Raw genomic sequence first — 24,831 nt, forward strand, 5'->3', positions numbered from 1 at the left:
TTAAAACAAAAATAGCTCATACTTTATTCGTTCAATATTTGTACAAATGCGCTCCACGATGTACTGAGTGGAATGTCGATATGCATGTACAGGTGACCCTCTCATCTCATTTGCTGGCAAATGTAAAAGCTATGCAGCGCCTAAAGATGGGAACAACGCCTTGCTTAATTTCATTCTCGTTTTCGAGATGATTCAAGTGATGTTTGATTACAAAACAATTTTAGTTTAGCTCATCATGTCATGTTTTTGTCAAAGTAACGTACCAAAAGACTATAATAACACGCGTAAGGACTCATTGTGCTTTGGCCTTCCTACATATGTGTCCACGTATTCGCTTGTGTAAATATAGTTTAGCATATAATAGTGGTCAATAATAAAAATAAATAAAACTATTTCAAAACATCTTCATATACTATATAAATATATAAAATCTATTTATATTGGGTTTTTTCGATATTTTTTTTGCACACTTCGCTAGATATTCTTTGGACAAAAGAAGTTTGTGTTTATGTGAAAATGAATATCACAACTACCGCAGGTGGTTAGCTAATCCCAGTTCCAATGGAAAAAGTCGACCTGCTCAGAATTCTGCAGGCGTTCGCTCTGCCTTAGACTCATCACTTATTTATGATCTATAATATATATAACGCTCTCTACGGTAGCCAAGGCAAAATATATTGTAGTTTAGGGGAATGATTCGATCAACATGAACAGCTAGATAATTCGTTTTGTTGAGCTCTGTGCAACATCGTCGTCATCCCCTATAAAAAAAAAACCGAACTTTTGTCAACGACAGGCTTCTGCCCCGTTTAAAATCGTTCTTTTCCTCGGTAATTCGACAGTGTCAAAACCACGATAAAAATATGAAAGGTTCGTTGTCGAGTTAAAGTTATGGATGGGACCGTAATGGCCACAATGGCTGTGAAGACGCGTTTTCAAGGACACTCGTAATCTCAAGAAAACCTAGGATGATTTTGGACTCAATTATTTAAAAAGGACATCAGATCCACAATTGCAGCGCGTGAAATTTATACATTTTTCTCAACTAGAGACCCCTCGCGATATAGTTGATCAACCTTCTCAGCGAACATATCGCGTGCCACGTTGCGCTTCACTTTGAGGGTCGAAGTTAGAAGTCCGCTCTCTACCGTAAAGGGTACTACCTCAAGACATAAATTTCGGATCTGCAATAATAATGGACAAAACGGACTCGGTTAATTGCCAAAAAGTTCTAGTCGCTACTGCAGAGTTGTCTGTGGAAAAATGCCAACAAACGGCGAGTCACTGTTTTGTCGTGCGTTTTTCACGATCGACTGAACTTTATACGCAAAGAGCCGAACAAAAGCAAAATCAATTTTACAGAAGATGATGAGATAAAGGACAAAAAAGTTGAACGCGGCTGTTCCTCTCAAATGTACCTGTTGTAGGTTGCCAAGGTCATGGGCTGTCCCGAAATTGCGCATCTCCTCGAGATAGGCTTTTCGAATTCGGATATCGGAACAAATATCACTAAGTGGTAGTTCAGACTCTCTTTCGAAACCGTGATTCTTTATCCATTGGCGGAACAGGCTTTCTTCAGGAACGACGATAGCCACGCAAAATCGCTGTGAAGTTGTCGTATTAGGTAAAAAAAAACTTATTATTACTCTCTTGTATATAAATATAGTCTATTCTAAATAGCAGTTCGCGTTGCTAGACATTTGGTATTTGTTGTAGCACATCCTAATAATTCATTGTCGTTAATTTACTGTATTGTAGCAACCACTTCATTATGGTGCCGCTAACAAGAAACGAGATGCAGAAAGACCATTATACCTGGTCGCCTCGGCCTTCGACGAAGATGTGCGCAATCTGATCGAGGCGTGCGTACACCGACTCCACCTTTTCGGGCGCGATGTACTCGCCCTGCGATAATTTGAAAATATCCTTCTTTCGATCGATAATTACCAATGTACCCCGCTGAAGTATGTCATAAGGGTAATGATTAAAAAACTTATCTTGTGTTAGTAGCATGATACAAAGATCCGTGCGTAACGTAATTTAATTAACTTATAATGCCAGTTCAATAAAGCTAATTTAGAACATAAGCAAAGCGCAACGACAGAAAATCCTTTTTAGAGATAATAGAATCCCTTGAGTAGTATGTTAGTTGAAGAATAAAAACTTATGACCACTTACATCTGTCCATCTCCCGACGTCTCCAGTGACGACCCACCCATCGATAATGGTATTGTCGGTGGCTGCTTTATCCTTGTAATAACCCCTGAATACAAATGGGGACCTATAGAGAGAATCAAGCACAAACGGGAGTTTCAATTATCACTGAGATAACCATCAGAAAATGCAAGGCCCTATCCATCGCAGTAATTGCTTTACTTTGTCATTAATTTTCAATCAACCCCTGCGACTTGTTCTTAGCTTAACATAAACAGCAACTATCTACAACTCACCTAACACAGATTTCGCCTACGTTATCCTTGGCATAATAGCCTAACTCGGGAACGTCAATGAGTTTTATCTCAATTGAAGGGAAGGGTCCACCCAGATGTCCTCCGGTGGGATCGTACGGAGAAGTACCGCTCACGATTAGGGTCTCTGTACTACCGTACACTTCCGAAACATGGCAGCCAAATGCCACCTAGAAAATACGCACCCAAATCGAATCATTTATGCCAGTGTTAAGAAAACATTTTATACGCGCGAATTTTGGCTGACTCGACATAGATTATTATCTATGCAGACAAATATCTGATATGTAGGGTGCAAAAATACAATACGAATAGTCTAGCAAAGATTATAGGAAAATTACAGGATTATAGGAAAGAACACGGCCTTATTTTTCTCTCGAGTCAAGTCTCTAATAAATAGACACATATATATAGGGTGAGCCATATTTTCACAGGGTAGTATATTACACTGCCCTGTAAAAATCGAAAAGAAAATCGAGATCGGAAGTTTCGACTACCTAATATCTTTACGAGATAATAACACGAACCTTGAAGAACTCCATCACTTCCGGAGAAAGCGGTGCCGAGGACGTGATAATAGAAGCTACTCTTCCGCCCAGAATTGCGCGGATCTTCTTAAACACGAGCTTATCATAGATCGTATCATTGCGCACGATGCCTCTAAAAAATCAGAAGAAAAGAAAAACGCTCGCTCAGTTTAGCGGTACTGTTATTGCTGGGCGGAGCTATTACATTATATAGCGAGAGGAGCCACATCATTTAGGATATTCATTCCATTAATTACTTTAATTTAGATGTCGATATATTGTGTGTTAACTATCCTTTTTGAAACCACTTCAGAAGAACCACTTCTTCAGTAAGAAACCGGGTGAACTCTGGATCTGTGGCTCAGATCTAGAGACCGATGACAACAGGCCATTCAATCCAATCAGGAGCACGGAATCACAAGTTTACGGCCACGCTCATGGAGCAAATAGAAAAAAAAAACTCTAAGCCATCATTGCTGGTTCACTATTTAGTGTTTGTGGATATATAAGGTAGCGTTTTGCTTCGAACCAGAATCCATCGTACTGATCAAGCATGCAACAAAAACGCTAAATTTATTCAAAGCTATCTTTTAGGAGACATTTTTTGTACCAGATCTGATGACACCACACAAGCCCAAACTAGCATTTTTTCAAATAAGCGTTTCAAAAGTGTTTGTTGGCAAAGACTCGAAGGTTCATCGAATAACTTCTTTATTTTGGCTTTTAAATACTGAAGTATATTACGTGTTCAAGGTGAGTTAACAATGTAAGATAATAGAAGTCCCATCCTCTTTTTTGACCCCCGCGTTCCAGACACAAGAGCGTATAAACATATAATAACAAGATCGTCTGCTATGGAGTATCAAAAACCAGGCAGTGACTTCATTCATAAATTTTATAATGTTCGATGCGGCAGATTTATTCCAGTGCCTGTAATTAAATCACGTCATTAAACTAACTGAAAAATTTGACTGCACACATGTTAACCTTTTCTTATTTCAAGGGTTATATATAGCATATATATGATTTTGACGCTGTATATATATATATGCATCAGTTTGACAACATGTTTCTTGAAATTCGTCGGTTCCTTGTCGCTATTTATCTACTTTTGTATACCATTTAAAAAGCCCTCTCCCTTATCTTTGCCCTTTAAAAGTACGTTTTTAATTTCTTCGAGTTTAATTTCCGAGAGTAGAGGTTCCAAGTGAAAAAAAATGTCCGATACCTTCTCTATTTCATTATTCGCGAAGGTCAAAAAGATATTTCTGTCACGTACGGACTGAACTGTATTAGTGATCTGCGAAGTTCAACGATTGCACTTTGACATTTGGAAATGCACCCAGATCCGATCGGCCGTCTGAAGTCGACGAAGACTTCTGAAAATACTTTTGAAAAACATGGCTAGCAAATAACTCGTGTGTAATGCCAGAGAATGAATCGCAGTCAGGATTATAACGAATTTTAGGTCTATGAGACTCTCGAAAATTCAGAGCTAGTGCGCTTCATGAACTCATTCGACGGCACGCAGAAACACAGCTGCTCATTACCTCTCAATAGGTTCCTCCACATCGCGTAACATGCAATGACAGTCATAGGTTTCCACACAGAATTTTTACCGGTAAAATAGATGGTGTCGCAGACGTCGATATAAAACAGACAAAATAATGGGTAGCTTCTTGAGATAAGGTTGAGCCGAGATTTAAGCCAAGTCTCCATTACAACAATCATGATTTGTCGTCGGTGGGATTATCAGTGTCTTATAAACTATGCTCAAGAAATATTTGAAAAGAACGAAACGATCAACAGTTTCATCGATTAAAAAAAGCTATCAACCGAAACGATCCGAGAAGTAAGGCGAAGTCATCCTTCTCTGCAACAGGACAGACCTCATATGGCAAATATTGGAACGCAGGGAGAGTCTGGGTTGGTGATCCTCTTGCACCCACTATACTCTTTATAGCCGCCTGTTCCCGATCACTAGAAAACTAGAAACTGGTCAGTAATATAATAAGATGCAAGTGAGGGGTCTCAAAACCTGGGTGACAAGTTCTTTCAACACCAGGCCTCAAAATTGTCAGCAAGAAGAAATAAATAAAATAGTTCATCGATGGAAGAACGTCATGAAAAATATATATATACTAAAATTCGAATAAGACACTGCTTTTTTGTTAGACGGAAAATGGCCCTTACTTTATAATCTAACGTGCAATTGAAATGCGTATAATTACCAAATAAATGAAGGTTGCTGTCGTTCTCTACAGTTATACTAGTAGACAAGGGTTTGCTATTGTACGAATTGTGATAGCCGTTTATGACTGAGAGCACATCTCTGGATCGGGCTTTTCTCAAAGGAGTCTATGCTCATTGCAGCACTAGCTAGTGCTTTCGGCACTAAAAAACATGTCTTGAATGGGTTTTGTTATTGTGCATTTTGCAAATTAAGTAGATAGCTCACGATGCAGAGCTAAATGTAAATCTTCAAGATAACCGAATATAGATAGCTCTTGATGTTCAAATGCCGTACTATAACCGAAGTATGCTACTGCGCTAAAAACGTGAAAAATGTTTGTTTTACTTCACACGCATACTAAAGCATTTTTGGTTGGTTACAATCTAGGACAAGTTCGAAAAAACAAGCACGGGCTGCGTAAGTGAGAGTTTGGGATGCATTTCTTTTGCGTTGATTACAAGTTTGGAGCTACAGTTTCATCACTAACGTACAGATAGGTCGTTCAACAGCTTCATTTCTTATCAAATATCAAAAGACCCAATTATCTTGTATGAATTCAAATTGTTCAGATTGATTCCTGACAGCTAGTTTAAATAACGAGGTACTATATAGTAAGTAATGTTGAATAGATGTGTTATTAAGTATCATCGTTTGTAGGACGTACTTAATAATGACGTAGTTGAAGACTAACAAATTAAGCTTCTTTAGGTAATTCTTCGTGATGACACACCACCCCTATGCATAGCAAAGGCAAAACACAGTAAGTGTTCCTAGCTAGATGAAAATAGTGTTGTTATTTGTGGACCTTGCACTTCGTATTCTATGAAGAAGAGTGCACTATGGGACCGTCACCAATGATCAATGAACTAGAGATATCCTCGATACGAAACCTTTCAAACAATGAGATGCATCTGGGCTAGGCCGCGACCTACGAGCGAGTACCGCAATCAGTATCACGAACCCTATCAACCGTCTATAGTAGTAGTCATTCTATATTATCTAGAATGTATCTTTAAAAGAACAACGAAACCCTCAGCGTCCCTGTTCAGATTGCTTAGTCGCTACCCATATGCTAATAGGTCGTATACTTCGGCAGGCGACGCAGCAACAATAAAATATATTAGAATTCCTCATCTATTACTTCGCGACTATTAAATTATTAAAACGACTATTAAAACTAGAACAGGTACTGTCAGCAGACAATACATTCAAATAAGAACTTCTTTTTTTGTAAGCTTATATTATACTTTATGAAATGTTCTGAAGTAGTTTCGGAACGTCAGTACTATTTCCATGATCAGCCGTACTATTACGAAGGTCAATGGTGAGAGACTACAATTAGTCGTATATACAGTGTTTGATGTCTGCCCGTAAAAACGCTTCTTTAAAATCCTTAGCCTATAGAACGGCTGTTGGTAGAGTTTGCTTAAAAAACTCTAGACCATTTATGACAAATGTATTCCCTGGCTAGATGAGATGCCCCCATCTATAAACCAGCGGAACGCCGTCAACCAAAGGCATAAAGGAGAGGAAGGATGTAATAACTGGAAAAAGTATCCAAATGAGCGTGAAGGATAAATTAGCTAGATAAATGCCTACAGATGGAGTGACAGGCAGTTTCATCCACTTAAGAAATGGTGAAACGGTCTTCCGCCTGCATCGACCCGCATCCACGGTGCAAAAAGGAGAGACAACAAAAGTAGTTATGCTAACCAAAGGCCAACCGGAAGGCTTCTTCGTTACGGCCACATCTATCAATTGCAACAGCATGGTTACGTGAGAGAAATGCCCGATCACAGACGGAACCGGACATAACTACCAAGCAGATCTTAACAAAATCAAGTGACTGAGCGAGTAGCAGCGCAGAAAAATATTACCAGAACAGTTATGGGGAAAAAGGGAAGTGCTACCAATATGGTCCTTATACGAGAAATAAGAACCAAGAAATTAGGGACATTTATTAGTTATGTTATATAGATCTAAATAACCGATTTGCTTCTAATTACACCGGGCACATTTGTTCTTCACATCAGCATTACACTTATGTAGCGCACGCCCAGATAACAACAATACTGGCCAACTCACAAACCTCTGTAGGAGCTTCTTCTTTTTATTGTAGCAATACGTAAATACGGCATGCTTGAGCTTGCTTCCCGCGAGTTTTTCATTGACGCCATCATAGATTTTGTTCATGATCCGCGGTACCATAGGCACATAGTGCGGCCGAATGATCTTCATGTCGTCGACCATCTTCTTGATGTCACCTCTCCAGAACATAGCTGTACCTCCTTCCGCCAATACTAATAGCTGTAACAAATTGTTGCCAAGTACAGAAAAGATATCTGATTATAATTAACACTTGCCAATGCTGTAAAAAACAGCCTATGTCGGATAAGGCCTCTGAAAGGTATAGGCATCAATTAAAGTTTTTCTTAATGACTAAGTAATAATTGTTGGCTAATGCTAACAACGGTAACATGCAATTCTCTTCGTACAAAAAAATAGTTTTCATTAAATCAACTTCTGATAAAAGTAATCAATCTCGTACGTACCTCAAAAAGAATCTCATAAATGTGGCCTGTTGGCATGTAGCAAAATGTATATTCTCCTGCATGGGCTCGTAGGGGACCGACGGAAATGCTGACAGTGTGGTACGCCCTAAGTATGCACTCGTGAGTAACTATGGCCCCTTTAGGATTCCCCGTCGTTCCTGAGGTATAGATTAGCGTGAAAATATCGTCTGGCTCAGGCGGCTACAATAGACATATAAGCAAGCATTATTGCTTAGGATTTATTACTTTTTGTCAGCATAGCACATGCGGATTAGCAACCTAATGCAATGATAATAGATCCAAATGTTCTAAATTTTATTTAAGGCCTGGGAAATTGGCATGTGCAAGTATCATGTCGCCTGGACCTATTTAGTGGGTCGAAATCTTTGATAATTTCATTTAGTAAATACTTACATCGTGTCCTTGGATATCTACAACTGACTATTAGCTGAGTGAATGCTTCTACAGAACAATGAGTTCAGATGTATTATTAGTGTTGAAAACTAATCCTGAGTAATTAGGCTTCTTTTTTAAAGGCAAAGGCGCTGAAATAGAACAAAGCTGAGGAGGTCACTGGAACATTCAACCACGTAAGCATTACGGCAATAACAAGGAGCAATAAACTAAGCAGATACTATAATTGGATAATATAATAACTGTAATAGTATCACTAACAAGCACAGAATAGCTTGACCGGATCACGGAAATAGAATGATCGGAGTTGCTAGGGGGGTTGGTACTGCGCAGAACTTTCGAAAAACATAAATCAAATAATTGAAGAAATGCCACCGAATTCTATTTCCTACAGTGCGTTAGACCAAAATAAAAAGTGAATCAAATGTATTTATATTAAAACCGCCTGATTACCGGGTGTAACATAGATGTATAGGATTAGCAATGCTTTATAAAACCACAGATTCGTCAGTTTGTTGTTATTATTATATATTCACGCTCACGCATGATATTGGTCAAATAACGCTTTCAGCGTGTTTAAGGACAATTTCACCTAAGGCTAACATTTTTAAAAGGACGCTAAGTTGATGATGTTGTGCTTGTAGCAGGTTGTTAGTGCTTAGTAGATAACGTATTTGCCTACTAATTTTCGGGACACATTGTGATCTAAATTCGAGCCTATCGATAGGCAGACTTCATTTCGTGCTAGAAGCCAGCTATCTGATAGAATACTTAAATATTAATTGTTTCTTTACAAGCTATTGTAAAAATTGACAATACGTTTTGTATTCTAGATTGACGACATAATGCTGAATTACCACAATTGCTTTTCAGGAAAACCTGAATGGCCTCCTGTAGATAGTGCAGTTTTTTATTATACGGAACGTGCTTGATAAAAGTCTACCGTCTTCATAAGTCTAGAATCAACCCCCTGTTGGTCGCCATCCATCATTCTTCAACAGTCTGACACCATTTATCTATATACCATATATTAAAGGCAGTAATATATCGAAGGATTTGTTACCAAACACAATTGTATAGCCACAATTTTGAGGACTTAACAAACCGTTTCACCTGTAAGTTGTAACCCAGAGTTTACCAAAATGTATAATAATAAACAATTATGAAAAGCTGGAATACACGGGTTCAATTTTTTTGACATTATTAGTAGTCTATATTTAGTCTACGTATCAACTATAGTCAGACGTATCTTGGTTGAATATATTTCCAGTCTTTCAATAGTGTCTACCATCAGCATTTTTACGATTCGTTGCAACTAGGTGCAGTCAAGATCAGCTGGCAATACAAAGTGGCCACTATGTAAACAGTTGAGTAAAATTCATTTAAGGCTAACCAAGTAAGCTTTGTTATTTTATTGTTTATCGCGTACATACAACGACATGCTTAGATACTGTGTATACTAAAGGAAAGGGAACATTAGAGAAGTTGAATGTTGATATCACTATACTTGTTAGAGCTTTGTGAGCTCACCTAGGCCGTACTGTCAGTTTTTGTTTTACATACAGAACATACAGACGTGTTCTATAATCTTCAGAAATATGAAGTCCATACAGACCACATATTTTAGGTACTGATCATAACTAGATAGAGTCTGTTGTCCCACTTAGCACTTACAGCAAGTGGATGATTCTTTTGGGCCCCAAGCTTCATAAAATCGTCCATGCCGAGCAGTTGAATACCCTTGCTTTGTGCCTCATTTCGAAGGTCTCGACTCGGCGGACCGCGGCCTACTACAAGCGTCCTTAGAAACGGCATCTCTGTGGCACTGTTTATAATTAGACGAGACTTTGCTTCGTTATCACATAGATAGATCTTTGGTTTACCTGCATTCAAGCACATTACAGGGAAGACATTAAATAACCATTTACAAATCATAAATGCGTTAATAGTTGACTCAGAGAATAACTCACAGCTCATAGGCTTTTTATGTTACGTAATAGAACTCAAAATAGAAAGACGCCGCGATACACTGTTGCTTGCTTACTTCTTAGCCAGCCTTTCAAATCATATATAACCTACTGTCATTGAACACATGTCATTATTATTTGTCCTCCTTCTCAAGTCAACTGGAAATGTTTCCACGGGCTGTAAAGAATGAATCTTTCGAGAACAATTGTCTTCGATGTTCCACGGGTGGAGAAACAATGGTTACGCAGATGAAACCAAGTACTGACATGTCTCATATACAAAGACACAAGTCAAAGCAATTTTAGCTCGATTCATCTAAAGTTTTGTTCAACAGTGGAATATCCTTTGTTTTTTTTCTTTTTTACTTTCAATTGGATGCATTATAAAATAGCCCGAAGTATTGACTATACGGCTTAGTGGAAAAATTATGCAAATAAATACGGTCACAATAAGCCAAGCTGTCGAAAGGGTATTAAGTGTTGAAAAAAACCCCGACAAATTACTAGTATATGTCGAAATCTCTATTCTGTCTAAATGATACAAACCTTGTTTGAGTACGTATTTAACGGCGTGTGCGTCAAGATTCGGGTAGAGTGGTTGAAGTACCATGTTCAGAGATGTAGTGCCGTACATCACTTCGAGGAATTCCTTGGAGTTGATCCAGCTTACGGCAGCGAAATCCTTTGGCCCAATACCTAGCTCCCGAAAGGCCATGCTAATGTGTTTGGATTCGGCGAAAAATTGATCATACGATAGGAACTGTAATTTCTCCGTCACAGGGTCAATCCATCCACAGATGTTATTCGATACTAAAAAAGTTATAAAATGATAACAGGTAAAATTGTTTTCCCATTAGATACGATCGATCGGCTTGTTTTTGACGGTATAGGTCAATTTCCAATTTATACTTGCAAAATCAAGTGGGTATCAGAATTTCAAGGTATTATTGTCAACAGTAAAGGTTCTATTGAGTGTTTTATAAACATATTAGGCTTCCACTGCAATGCAGGAGTCTTGTCAACTATCAGAATGTTTTTTATTCGCTAAAGCAGGAACGTCTGAGTGCTACCAAATAAGATCGCGCATAATGCTATAGCTCATAAATTTCGTTACTTTGTTAGGCAAACCGTTTGGTTCAATCAGTCGTCATCGTCCCAAGGCGCAGAAGGCATAACTATTTTTGATTCGTTTGTCAAAGACGAAGCTATATGCTCCGAAAAGCAGACGTTATAGGGTGCGGCCTTCGAATTCGCACAAACTTTGGCGGGATGCTTACTGTACTGGATGCCCGTATCCGTTATTTTTGATACTTAAGAAAAAGTGCTAAAAAAATGCTGCGTCGTTTGCGGAATTTAAGATAAAATAGGCTAGTATTTAAAGCTTTCACTCGGGACGAACCCCCCAATGAGGTTCGGTTCGCAGACAATTTTTCTTCATGTTGCGCTAAATCACCATTCTACGGCATCGCAAACGCGTAGGCAACTGCGGAAGAAGCAAATTTCATCTGCTATCCAAAAATACATTTTCGTTAATCCTTGCGTCAGAGGAAAATCTTAACGTGAGCGGACAGAGCATATCGCGGATTGTCTATGAAGGCTCTAATTGCACGTATTGTTCTGTTAATGAAAAATGCGCTCAGAGCCCATTAGAAATAAGAGACTAGATCTGTGCTATTTGCTTTTCTCTCTTTTTTAACAATGAAGCAGCAAACTACGTTTGGCTTTTAGCTGCAGAAAAAATATTTATCATCGATGCAAAACTCGACCGCAAAAGTGATCGACGGCTAATTCACGATCCAGAAAATGCGCCTTTTATTAATATAATCAAGACTAATGTTTTCGTGTAGAGTGTCAAGCGAAAAAACCACGCCATGCTACCGCATTGTTTGCAAACAAAGGCAAACGCAGTAGAAGAAAGTGTTATCTACATGATTGTACTACGGTCCAGTCGTTGATAGCTAAAGTATCTAAAAGAGAAGTGTGCGTAAAACGATTCGCCGGTTCACACTAGTTGATTAGTGCGGAGCTGGCAGCTTGACAATGCAAGCATTTTTCGAAATACCGCCCATCGAAGAACTCAGATTTGAATCTGTATGATGCGATTTAGAAATCCCGACGTGACCATATCAGACTGCTCATTCATGTCATTAGGGAGGCGCTCATACACTTTCAAAGATAATATCTGAAACTAGTCTATAAGCGGTTTAGGCACCCAACTGATCATGTAATCGGGGTATATGGTGATCATTTAAATAATTACAACTGTTAGAAACGACACTTCTAGCACACGCAAAACTGCTTGGCGAATTATCCGCCTTCGTAAGACGCAGCCTTAAAAATAACCTGTAGATAGAATTTTTTGTGATGATGGCAGTGATGGTGGATCACCGAGAGCCCTTGACTGTCACCCTTGCATTTGTCCCACCGTACTCTTGGAGTGTGGGTCGAGCATCGTCGTGCAACGCAAGGCTTCTGTTCACTAATTCTGGCTGCTTAATTCGGAGTTTTTTTTGTCATCTCATTTAATTGTATATAGTATAGTTCAGCCATAATCTATGATTCTGAACTCTTGGAGTAGTAGTAGGTGTATTAAACAGCCAAATAGGGTAATATCCCGCCGATTCATTTACACCCACGTCTCAATGTGATTGTTTGCCATTAGAGTAATTTTCATCACAGGTCAAAATTCAATGCAAGGGTATGTCACTGTTGTAGTATTAAAGCAACAAGATGCAAGCGCCTCGACATATCTGTTCTCGGTTCTCGCTCAAATCACGCGACACTTCTTCGACTGAGGTGAGCATGTACTTTAATGAGGTATTTTCACGTACGTCAAGCCCAAGTGCTAACGTCCGTGCACTCTGAACTGGGTCGCGTCTCACCACAGCCCTCAAGTTTTCCTCATTTACCTTCTCAGGGTGATTCGCCTTCAAGTCCAAAATGTTCTTTGCTGAATTTTTTCGACAAACTGTTCTCGGTATTTCTCGTAGCAGTACATTCACCGAATAGAAAATTTAAATGGCAAGCAGTCCCCGCCGGCGGAGTTCCAAGATGGGACTCAGATACTCAGCAGTCGAATTTCTAGTTTTTCATGGCTCACTACAACTTGTTTACAAAAATCTAGTGACGATATTCGAGCGATCTTAGAACAAACACGTAAAAAATTACGATATCGCCAAGGAACTAAACATTCCCCATCAAAGAATTTTAGGTCAACCGGAGAAAACTGGCAATAAAAAAAGGGCCCGATGTTTGGCTGCCAGATGAGTGAACACAAACTAATCTATTCGATTGTATTTCTACTTAAGAAATTCTGCAGACACGTAACGATATCAAATTATTTCTCAAGCGATTGATCATGGCGTATCAAAAGTGGATCATATATGGCAGTAACACGCGTATAATGAAATGTTCCTCACGATTTGTGGCGAAACCCAGACCGACATTAAAAAAGGTGATGCTTTGTTTGGTGGATTGGAAAGGATTCGTGCACTACAAGCTTTTGCTACCCCGCAATACTATTGATTTCGATGCTTACTATCAGCAACTTATTAGATTAAAACAAGCCACTGAAAAAAGTCGACCGGAAGTAATGAATAGGAGGGGCGTCATCTTATACCATAATGATGTTAGATTACATACATATTTAGCTAGTAGGCAAAAATTGAGAAAATTCAGATGAAAAATTCGAAAGCATTCGCCACGTTAGACAACCGTCTGTCTCGGTCTTTGCAGAACTCCCTTAATGATGGTAATTTAATTTCAGTGGAGGATTGCTTATAGTTTTTTACTTAAACCAGCGAAGTTTGACTTATCGTGGCACCAGAAAAAAGACAGAGTTCATCAATTAAAGCAACGCGTATTTAGTTTAGCGATATTACATGAAAATTCAGAAAATACTTGCTTTAACATAGCTTAAAAATCAATACTTTTTCGGCTACCCAGTATATATCAGGTCGGACGGGGTAGGTCCTTACAAGATCAAATAGGCGTCTTCAGTTAGAAAAAAATGGGGTCCTTATGGACCCCATTTTTTTCTAACTGGACAAAGAACTGACACACAAAATTAAGGTGCGTCGGTTTCCAGTGTTATCCTAATTTTTTTTATTGTTTAATAGAAGTCAATCTCTCTAAGCTGAAAGCTTATTTTCAATGCTGAGCCTTCAGTTAAGAGAAGATCCTTCCAAAAATCCTACTTTTGCGTCCTTCTCTGCTAACATTTTTGATGTGGATAAACTCAAAGGCAACCCTAAATCACTAAAATAAAAGTTTTCTACTACGGCGGATTCGCCTACGTCATCCGGGTTCAATGTAATCAACGTTAGATGACGAATAAAACTAATAAAGATGTAAAGAGTATTGGCTAGTTAGTTTTTAGGTTTTTAGTGGATGGAGTGGCATAACAAGTACGAATAGCAAAGATGAACCGATCTGGCTGATATTGATAGTAATCACTGCCAATCGGCCCATTTTGTGATGGGAATGAACTTTAACCACAGCGTAATAGTCGGCAGCGTAGAAAATCCACGTAAAAGAAACATTATCGGTCATGAAAATACCTAGATAATAGACCATATGCAAGTATCACTTTCCACAACGTGATATCAGACAAGATAGCTGTTGTTAAGATAAGCATCAATGCTATATAGGCTTGTCCTATAGTTTTACAAATTTGGCGCTTTTTTTCTTAAATTTGAACGTTATTAACACGATTATCAATTTTGCAATACGAATTAAATTCAGTTACCATGCAAACGGACCCAAACTATGAAAAGAGCTTACTATTAATACCGCACGTAATGTCACAATGTGTCAATGCCCTGCGTGTAGTGAACAGGGTGTCGAGATCAAGCTGGCAAATTTTGATTGCTTGCTTGGCTGTGCGCCCAACCTGGTACCTTGTGTAGTCCGAATCAAATTTTTTATCCCGCGAGAAGATTAATTTTTATTTTGCAAAAGCAACATTTGAACATGTTAGATCCCACAGCTCTGCCCACGAACCTGTGTTTTTTAAAGCGGCATTCTTGAGTCCTTCATATACCGTGCGGGGGTACTGCAACTCTTTGTCTGCTTCGACGTTTAGTGGACACACTCGGATACGGTCGTTTCCCTGAAACAGTACATTACAATATCAATAATAAGTCGCAATTTATCTATTCCTCTAAATTATTTCGGGAAAAAGTTATGATTTTTACTCAATTCTCCGTTAAAGTGTTTACAATACCAAAATACATGAATGTAGGAAAAGTACTGATAACATTTGATTATATTTGATTTATAGGTCCGATGTAACTAATTAACGCTGGCTGGATCTGTACGGCACTTCTTCGATACTAAATATTATATTTTGTTATGTACTTTTGACGACGACTGTCAGTAAACTGCGCTCTCGGAAGTAAGCATATAACTCCGAAATTTACTTTAAATGTCTGCTACTCGATAAATAGGTAAAAAAAAATATTCAGGGATTTTAGAGGCCATGGAGGATAAAAAATGATTGCCGTGCTTTCACGATATTTGAGTGGTAAGATATTTCCTTTTAACCTGAAACCTGAAGTTCTATTTAAATATGTGTTAGAATTAATTACTTTTACGTGCGTAGGTTGCGTTCTGTCAACCTGCAGCTGGCTCATCAATGACGCGGTTTACGACGGTGTGGACCTTCATAAAGGAAAAGAGTTAAAAGCTGAAAACTTATTTGAAATACTGTGCACGAAGATACTATACATCTCTGGCACAATACCAGTGAACCGAACTCCCATATTTAAAGAAGACAAGTATTATCTGCGGTCACACAATATAACGACTATTTGAAATATCTCCTAGTTTGAGCAATTACAGAAATGTTCATATATGATAATTAGTAAAAATGATTATTATATTCAAGACGATAGACCGCCAATTGATGGTCTTTAGCTGTAGTGATTAGGGAAGGTCTATAGGCCAAAAGTAACCGTTTCATACAAGGTTAGATGATATGCTTGTGTCGCTGTGGTAGCATAGGGAACAGAGATAAAGGCCAATGGAGACCCTTGGCGAGTATCTTACTAGGCCATCCAGTCATTGGGAATAGCCGCTAACCAGACCGATTGAGACGAAGCTTTATTTCGCACATAACGTAGAGATGCGTCATTGCGGTCGACCGCTTCAATGGTACTTACAAGATTGGAGATGTAAATTGTTTCCACGATTCAGTAAAAACTTCTTTGGGAGGGCTTTTGGTTGAATTTTTTTAGCAGAGCTGTACATTTACCTGAACTGACAGTTGAAAGCAGTTCTTAGCAGTAAGTCCTAATCTATAACCCAGGTGCTTGACCTTAGACTCTCCTCGAAAGTAATTACAAAGCATACATAAAGCATACAATAGATGGGTTCTATTGATGGCTTACTGGACGCAATTATCCTAGGGGTTAGTTAGGTCAATTTCTAGGATGGTGCATTCTGAAAATGCTAACCTGTGAAAGAGGACTTGCCCGATATGGGACAACACAGACAATTGATCCAGTATAATTCCAGATTGATCCAGTATGTTTATTCAATATGTAAACACTGTATAAATAATTATTGAGCCCCAATAGATACTTCGTTGCACAGTAATATTCTATACCTAGTCGTCAATGTTGTTAGGCGAAAGCTTTAAAAAAATGCTCGTTTGATAATTTTTTCTAAAATTGCACCACTTTTTTCGACTGTTTGAGTGGCAAAGGCCGCTACGGACGTTGTATTTGCGCGGCTGTACGTTTTTTCCTAATAATTGTGATCGACTATGTATAGAGTCCTATGACTATGTATAGAGATATGTATGTGAGAGAGAGATGGTGGTCCAGCCTGCTACGCTATCAGCATACGTTGCTGATCGGTTAGACGACAGACAAACAGGTTCACCAACATGAATTATGTTGGTTGACACCAAGTAGAAAGCATCGTATCTTGTTCGGGAAAATCGCAAAAAAAAAGAACGCCACTCGAGCCCGCTAAAGACGATGTGAACACCAATAGCACTAAAAGTAGCAATCATAATAATAGTAACTGGTGAAGCGCAGTTCTATCCAACAGCATTACCATAGGCATCAACAGGTAGTGTCTACGAATAAATGCAAAGCAGCTGCACACTACAGCGACGGTGACATTGTCACGCCGATGACCATGCAACGGAAGGACAAGGGTCAATAAACGAAAATTACAGCTTTCGTCGCTCTACTCGTCGTAAATCTACACCCCCGACGCCCCCTGCGCCTCGCCCCGTGTGCTTACCCTCTTTCTTGCCACTTTCACTCGCTGGTGCGACAATTCATTGCATCAAACGATACATCCAGGTACTAAATATCGATTTTCGCTGTAATGAGATTTGAAATCTCTTTTCGACACTATATTGACAATTCGACAAAATCGTAATTTGTTCTTTTATAGCTACAATTTTGTTCACTTAGATAAAAATTAGTTGAGTGGAGTATAGAAGCCCCACAGAACATGTGTAGTAATAACGCCATCTCCCACGGCTGCTACAGAAGTAATCTATAAAAGCAAAGCGGTGTTTTACGACTTAGTCGTGTGTATATATATATATATATATATATATATATAACTTTTACACCACCTTGGAAGCTATATATATATATATATATATATATATATAGCTTCCAAGGTGGTGTAAAAGTTTTTCAGCTAAAAAAACACTAACCTAAGAAAATGGACATTCATAATGTATAAATAGTAAACGTAAGGTCTTAAGTGCACTGAGTGATACATGCAGAGGAGAACGAAGTTGAGACAGCTGTCCGGGTGTATGTTATACGGGTGTTTGTGTGTGTGTGTGTGTGTGCGTGTGTATGTTTTTAACATTGCTAAAACAAAACGATGCTATGTTCTACGGAGCTGATCTCTTCCTCCCTTTCACTCTGTTTTTTTCCAATAGTCAATTCATCTAAAGCATGCGCACAGACGGAATACCGGCCACGTAACGGCCAAAAAAGCATTGCAGTCGTCGCATGCAAGGCGTAAGGGAGCGGACAGTGAGTCCTGTAGAAATGAGAGAGTCATAAACCCTGGAAGCTGCTAAAACATACAGTCAGACTGTCTGTTGCTGTTTTGGATGCAGTTAAGCTATGTTCATAGCACGAACGTTTAGTAAATGTTTATATGTAATAGCTTGGCATTGAAAGGCGGCTCCCTTAACTGCACATGGTTTTTTTTAAACCCATGAAGTTGCCTGGCACACCGATGCATTTTCATTGGTTGCGAACCGCCAGCACATAAGACAACGGCTTCGCGAAACCAGCAAACTCTATAAATTTAGTTTAAACATAAAGTAAACATGCTTTTAGCAAATACTGATATTTAAGACATTATGGAGCGCTGCAGATGTTTTCAAGAGGAAGACGGAATGACAGACGGCATACATTCGGTAAAAATGAGTGTAAGACGCTACCTTAGTGCAGGCAGTGCATCTTGTATTGAGCAAGAAAAGTCTATATCTAAATCGTAAGTAGTATGTGAAGGTTTGAGTCTTGTTCGCCCAAGGACCTTACCGTAAAATTCAACAACGAGATTATATCGTCGTACTATTGCGCGTATCATTACCGTACCACCTGCTTGATGGTGGTACGGTAATGACATTACATCTATAAGCTTGACTGTAGGCAGAAAACATTTATTAAAAGAATGACTGTGTTTCTGCTTCTTTCCTATGTTTTAGCTTGAAAGTTTCCTGACGCAGAGTTACGTATGCTTTTGTGAAACCAAAAATATTTTATGCCAAGCACTTTTTAGCGTGAATCGTAGTGACTTGCCAGCTGTGTTTAACTAACGCTCAATATAGTAAAGATTCTATATAATCCATCCAAAATTGATTATAGATCTACTGCTTTGTGCTTTAGCTAGGAAATTTTCTTTAACACTAGTGATGACATAATTAACATGTTTAAAAAGCCTGTTGACTGCTGTTTATTCTCAATAAACCAGGTCAGGTTTAAAGTGAACTCTGATTCGTTTAGTCCAAGGCTTATCTAGATGATCTTATCAACTCTGTTTTGTATCGCCTCCTACTATGTCGCCAACACTTTACAGGGCCCCGTTAGGGCTTAGGATTCGGACGGAATTTAAGCTTGGCTTCTGTGACTTGTATTCGCTCTTCTGATATGCTAACTTTCAAATAACAGTCGAGTCGCTCTCATCTCTGTTATTGTCGTATTCCGAGTGCTACTGCATTTTCACCCTGCATTGATAAAGTGAGTTGTTTGGCCGACCACTTTGTATCATCATACCGTCTGCCGATTGTCTTAGTATCATCAGTTGATACCAGCAACCCCCGCAGTCGCCAACAGTTTTAGCTATTGGACACATCCGTTGATCTCTGAACTTCATATATTTAGGCTACTATCTTAGCTTAAAGCAAAGTTTACACCCGATAATAATCCGCCCATACTTTTTAAGAATAATACTTTTTTTTTTTTTTTTTTTTGGTAAACTCTTGTGCGTCATTTCCATCAAAGCTTGTTATAACAGTGTTGTTTCTGACCTTTTTTGTCACATTCGTATTCGGAAAAGGTTGTAAAACAGATATAGAGAATTATCGGCCATTTTTTACTTCTCAAATGCTTGTCACGTTGAAAAAAATGGTACGTTACATATTGGTTTTTCGTCTGAAAAATGAATTCTTTCATTTCACTCAGCATGACTTTATCGCTTGTCATTCTACCTGCACGCTATTCTTAGAAATGGCTGAGGATTGTCAGATTATACTACTCCGTCCATTATGATCTAAGTAGTGTTACAGAACGGATCATAGGATCCTATCTAGGAGATCCTGTATGCACTTTATGTTAGCTTTCACCCTACCACATTATAAGGTAATTTCGTGTGAAGGTCAAAAATGTTTCGAGTCCTCCGCTGCGTCGTTTCATGTCCTTAAGAAAATGATACTACGCTTTGATTACATACAGTTTTTGCGTCTGATATAAATAAATATATTTGCCCTGAAGTTAAAAAATTAGAATATGCAGCCCATTTTAAAATTTACCATCCTTTCACTCTCAGAGGTACACACATCACCCTTCCTTCAAAGTGCAATTAATGATTTAGTACGCTGGCACGCGGAAAACGGTGTGCAGTTCTCCATTCAGAAGTGTGTATTGATGGAAAACGGAGCGCTTGACCTTGACACTTGAATTTAGGATTTCTCTCCTGTCCACTATATCTATCAGTTTATACAGAGATGTGCTGAAGTGATTTTCCAAAGCGTTAGATTGGAAATAATTGTTGAGACATTACCAAATCGTTTTGCTCCATAATTCTCTGTCTATGATCGTTATTTGAAGAGCAAAGTGCTCCCGCCTTCTTACTTCCCGAACCTCAGCTGAGAAATTATTACGCTGAAGCTAGACCTAATAATCTTTGTAGCTTAGCTTAACTTGATTCGAGCATCAGCAATGTGGCGGTGTCAAAGAGCGCTCGCCAATTGAGCTATGGTTTTCAGAAACGCAATAAATTATTAAATTAAGAGAGAACTTTACTTAGAATGTTACGGGCATGGTATTGACCAACTTAATGAGAGATTACGGAAATATGGGAAAGTGCAAAGGGTCTTGTAGAAAATCAAGCTACGGATCGGCCCTAAGCGCTTGAGCTTTTCAACGAAGCCGTCTGAGTGGCTCGCCCTAAACCCCAGCGCTTTATTTAGACTTCAAATGATTAGCTTCTAATAGGCGGACATCCGTATTCTTAACGAATTTGCAAAGAGACGATACGAAGTGGCACTAATTGTGGACGCGTGCCAAGTTCATACTTCAAATAGGAAGTAGCTAGATCTATGCCGACCCAAAAATCAGCGTTTAAATCTCTAAAGGTTTTGTCCAATATTCTAGCATGTTCTCCTTATAGCCACGGTTAAATTGATAAATCGTGCGCATACGATCAGTGATGACGTTGTTCATCTGGTAAAGCGAACATGTTGGCCAATAGGCTTTCGCATATGCCGATGGCAGGAAGCATTTATCGGATACTTGATTGATCGTTGAATGTCGATATATGCTCAGTCTTCAAGAAAGTTTCCGTAATCCCATAAAATGTTTCCTTTTTATTTAGTATTCTTGTAGATCTGGCGAGTAAAAAACAGAGCTAGCTTGTGAATTATCCAAATGATTTAAAACATGATAAATAGTGAAAACGATAATCTACTGATAGCAATCATAGGATATATGTTAGAGATACAAAGCTCATTAAGTTATATCTGACGTACTTTAGCTTAGTACACGTTATTCTCGATCGTTTCATAAATTGCTTTTCACCTGATATTTGTAATCAATTTTTTTTTTCAGTTTTGCAGCTAGCTTGGACTTAAACTCTCCTTTAAACTCCTTTAAACAACACTTGTGTATAACAGATAGCATATGCAATTGTAGATATGACTGAAAACGTTTTGATTTTAGACTGGTATTAATGAAATGAAGCGCTCTACGCGCTATGGTCATTTCACGTACAAAAAAACAGCTTAATGCATAAATACACGTTCGCGTGCGACTATAACATTGACGTTTTAAATTAATGTACTTAGGTCGTTAAACATTATTTCAGATGGCTGGCTTTCCGTGTCTGTGCCATGAATCAAACCTAAACCATCACGTGTCTTTAGGTCTAGCACACAAATACGTTAACCAGCGCGTTCTCACAAAAAATTTCAAAACAGACAATATTAAAACGACGGAGCATGAGGTGAACTTTTAGACAAGTATCTAAGTGTTTTTTTGGTGTTACAGGACAAATATTGTCATGGCGAAGCATCGATAGGACAGTCTGGGTAAATTTTCGAAAATGAAATGCAGTAAAAACTCGAGTTTCGGCTAACTAGTTAAGTTCGAAACTTTTTATAGCATAGAGATTATTGGACGAAAATCAACAGCCTAACTGGTAAGGACGCCTTTTTTTAAATCGGATATTTTATCACAACATAACATCTAACCTCTTTAAAGAGTGCGTTACTGTTTGGCAAGAGGCCGCTACAAGTCCCCTCGCTGGGTCTCCATTAAGTTCCTGTCAAACGAGATAATGTGCCTCGTTATCGATTATGTTTCAACCGGTGTATCACGTGGCCATTCTTTACGGCCCAAAGATGCTTACGTCGCCCTGGTTCCGGTGGTGTGGAGTATAAAGGAGCCTCCTTTTATACACTTGAATCAAAGCACGCCAGAAAATGTTTATAGATCAGAGATTTACTCGTGAGTTTCCATAGCATCAATCCAATCTGGAATGAGATTTATTTCGATCGTATCATTCTACATAATATGTAGAAATTCAACTAAGATAAAGTTCTATACGTTTCTCTTTATTTGAAGTAATAGATTTCTGCGGCGACTCTGATCGCTTTTTTTCTGTTTTTTGGAATGTAATATAAACACAAAAGTTTGTTTACCGCTCTCTCGTTTTTGCTATCTCAGAAAGAAAGTTGTCTGTGTATTTCGGCTAGTCTCCAACCAAAACTTGTTAGTGTGAGTTTCGCCGGCCTACCTCATAGCTGCCTAAATGACTATAATATTCTCTTCTCGATTACTAATACATAAAGACAGACTGACAAACACGCATTCGCATATTGACGTCACACGCTGTTAGGCGGACGTAGTGATGAAGAAAGGGAAGCAAAAAACGCGCGACAAAAGGATTTACTGCTGCTGCTGCTGCCCTTAGTACCATCCCTATAGTGAAAATCTGCAGGTGACATTGCAGCTTGCTGTTGGTCTGAGGTGCGCGGTATAGCAGCGTCGTTATTGCGTAAACGAGATCTGTTTTTTTCTGATGGGAGACCTTCCTCCAATAATGTGCTCTATTTTCCTCGTAAGCAATACCCAATCAAGAGCCCAAAGAATGACGTAGATAGTCCATGAAGAAGATAGAATAGACAGTTAGTGGAAGAAGGACGTCGAGCTCCTCGGAGCAAACGATTCGACTAGTGACCTTGTGAAATGAAAGAAGAGAACGTTCTTAAATGAAGTCTTGCTGTTGCGAACTCGATGTTGTCGTTAGTCAACTGATATTGAATATAGCCAATAGATCAAACGGTCTCCCTCATTATTAATATTATGCTTTTATCGTATATAATAATATTATTTTATTAACTTGTCTCTTTCGATTTCACTTATTTAATCACACGAAAGGGTCTATTTAACAAAGTTAGTTAATGTTTGCCATCTAATTGCCATAGCGGAGCAGCGATTAAATAAGTCAGCTACAGCTATGAACCGTACAGGATACAAACAAGCATAAATTAACAAAGGCATATAGATTTCAATTAAATATTATTAACGCATATGCCGCTGACTAATACGCTGCTATTAATCATATTTGGTATGATATCTATTTTTTACTTCACACGGTATAAGGCGTTTATATGAGAATTCCCAGCATCGACTTCTTACACGTAGTTCCCATTGTAAAAAGGCGCCAATCATCTGGATTTGTTCAAAAACAAATTAGATGGAAGGCACAGAACACAGTTACCATATTCAACTTGATAAGTAGACTTACAGTTGTAATGCGGGTCATGTTGTTCATGAATCTCGAACTGCGGAGCATTTTCTCCATCTCTTCATGTGTCACTCGTTTACCAGTCGCCTTCCACGTCAGAGATCGGACCTGTCGGGCCGGATTGCTCTGGAAAACCCGCGCCAGATGAGTCCCGCTGAAGCTCACGCGCGAAAGCATGCTGACGAAATTCAGTATTTCCACTGCCAGAACTCCGCCGGGATTAAAATATTAATCTAGTTACAAACAAATGAATGAATAAAAACGCCGAACGCACCGCTACCGGCTGCAATAACGACCGCCTGTCGTCAGCTTGGTTAAAAGCACGCGGCTCATTCACACTTGCATGCCCCGAACGGTCAGTCAGCTGTAGTCATTGTCACGCACAAATATGAACCCACACATTCACTCACTTCGTATAAAGCGATTCCAATGAAAGCTCGATTTCGAAGCCACGCGATATTGTGATGACCACTTGATTAGCAGAAGTCGCTGCCGAGTATTTATCTTTGGAAAGTGAACACGGTCTGCCGTTTTTGTTTCTCACACACGTATACACACACACACACACACACGCACGCACATGCAAAAGCAAACACATACACGCACACGAAGCGGCGGCGGCGGCAGTTACTGCTGGGGGTAAAAATAGTAATAATAGAAGTTACGCCGGAGCAACTGTAGCAATAAACACACCCTGAATGCTGGAAGAAGCCGGCCCGCCGGCCGGCAAACCACTCGGCAGAGGTCTATAGATGCCTAGTCTTTACGGACGGACTCTGTCTTCCATTAGGACAACGGGCGGAATGACTACTAAACGTATTTCCCTGTCACTACGAGAACAAAAAGAACGGCCCAACGGATCAACGACAGTAGCCGCAGAAGCAGGCGGTCGGGTATAGGATAATAACTTGTCCCAGCAGAAACGGCACGTCAACACACATGCACTGATACTCGGCGGCAATTATCAAACTACCACCAACTAGTCACCATCAAGCAGGCACACAGCAGGGATAGAAGACGTGCTGTACTAGACACAGTACAGCCGGACACTGATCGGTAGATATATACACACAAGAGCCTTGATAGCCAACAGCCGACAACATGGCACAAGATGATCGCACAACCATCGCTGCTACTATCCGCTGCCTTCCTCCT

The 24,831-nt window shown here is 39.2% G+C and overlaps 2 protein-coding genes across 8 annotated transcripts in view; one reads left to right on the forward strand and one right to left on the reverse strand.

Moving 5' to 3' along the window:
• metro (membrane palmitoylated protein 7-like protein metro) overlaps window positions 1-9,345 on the forward strand; it is a 39,895-nt gene extending 30,550 nt beyond the window's left edge. Inside the window, exons 10-11 of the mRNA XM_086975248.1 lie at window positions 8,317-8,370; window positions 9,068-9,345. Coding sequence (XP_086831374.1) covers window positions 8,317-8,334 — 18 coding nt within the window. The 3' untranslated portion in view covers window positions 8,335-8,370; window positions 9,068-9,345. The remainder of the gene's footprint in view (window positions 1-8,316; window positions 8,371-9,067) is intronic.
• LOC111254851 (long-chain-fatty-acid--CoA ligase 1-like) lies at window positions 1-24,818 on the reverse strand. 7 transcript variants are annotated; one of them, XM_086975242.1, is made up of 13 exons: window positions 24,749-24,818; window positions 23,677-23,876; window positions 15,163-15,271; window positions 10,708-10,971; window positions 9,869-10,077; window positions 7,781-7,981; window positions 7,318-7,535; window positions 2,996-3,128; window positions 2,451-2,638; window positions 2,179-2,281; window positions 1,816-1,959; window positions 1,419-1,604; window positions 1-1,184 (listed from the first exon to the last, which is right to left on the reverse strand). In XM_086975242.1, exons 1-13 carry the CDS (start codon window positions 24,801-24,803, stop codon window positions 1,029-1,031), a joined length of 2,166 nt encoding a protein of 721 aa, XP_086831368.1. In that variant the 5' UTR covers window positions 24,804-24,818; the 3' UTR covers window positions 1-1,028. The 7 variants fall into 7 exon arrangements, with proteins under 7 accessions (XP_086831368.1, XP_022671871.1, XP_022671869.1 ...); XM_022816136.2 differs by lacking the exon at window positions 24,749-24,818 and adding an exon at window positions 24,370-24,738 and having other exon boundaries at window positions 23,677-23,802; XM_022816134.2 differs by lacking the exon at window positions 24,749-24,818 and adding an exon at window positions 24,370-24,738.
• Window positions 24,819-24,831: the final 13 nt, after the last annotated feature.

Source organism: Varroa destructor, unplaced genomic scaffold, assembly GCF_002443255.2.
Source record: "Varroa destructor unplaced genomic scaffold, Vdes_3.0 BEIS01000007.1, whole genome shotgun sequence".
Taxonomy (NCBI): Eukaryota; Metazoa; Arthropoda; class Arachnida; order Mesostigmata; family Varroidae; genus Varroa; species Varroa destructor.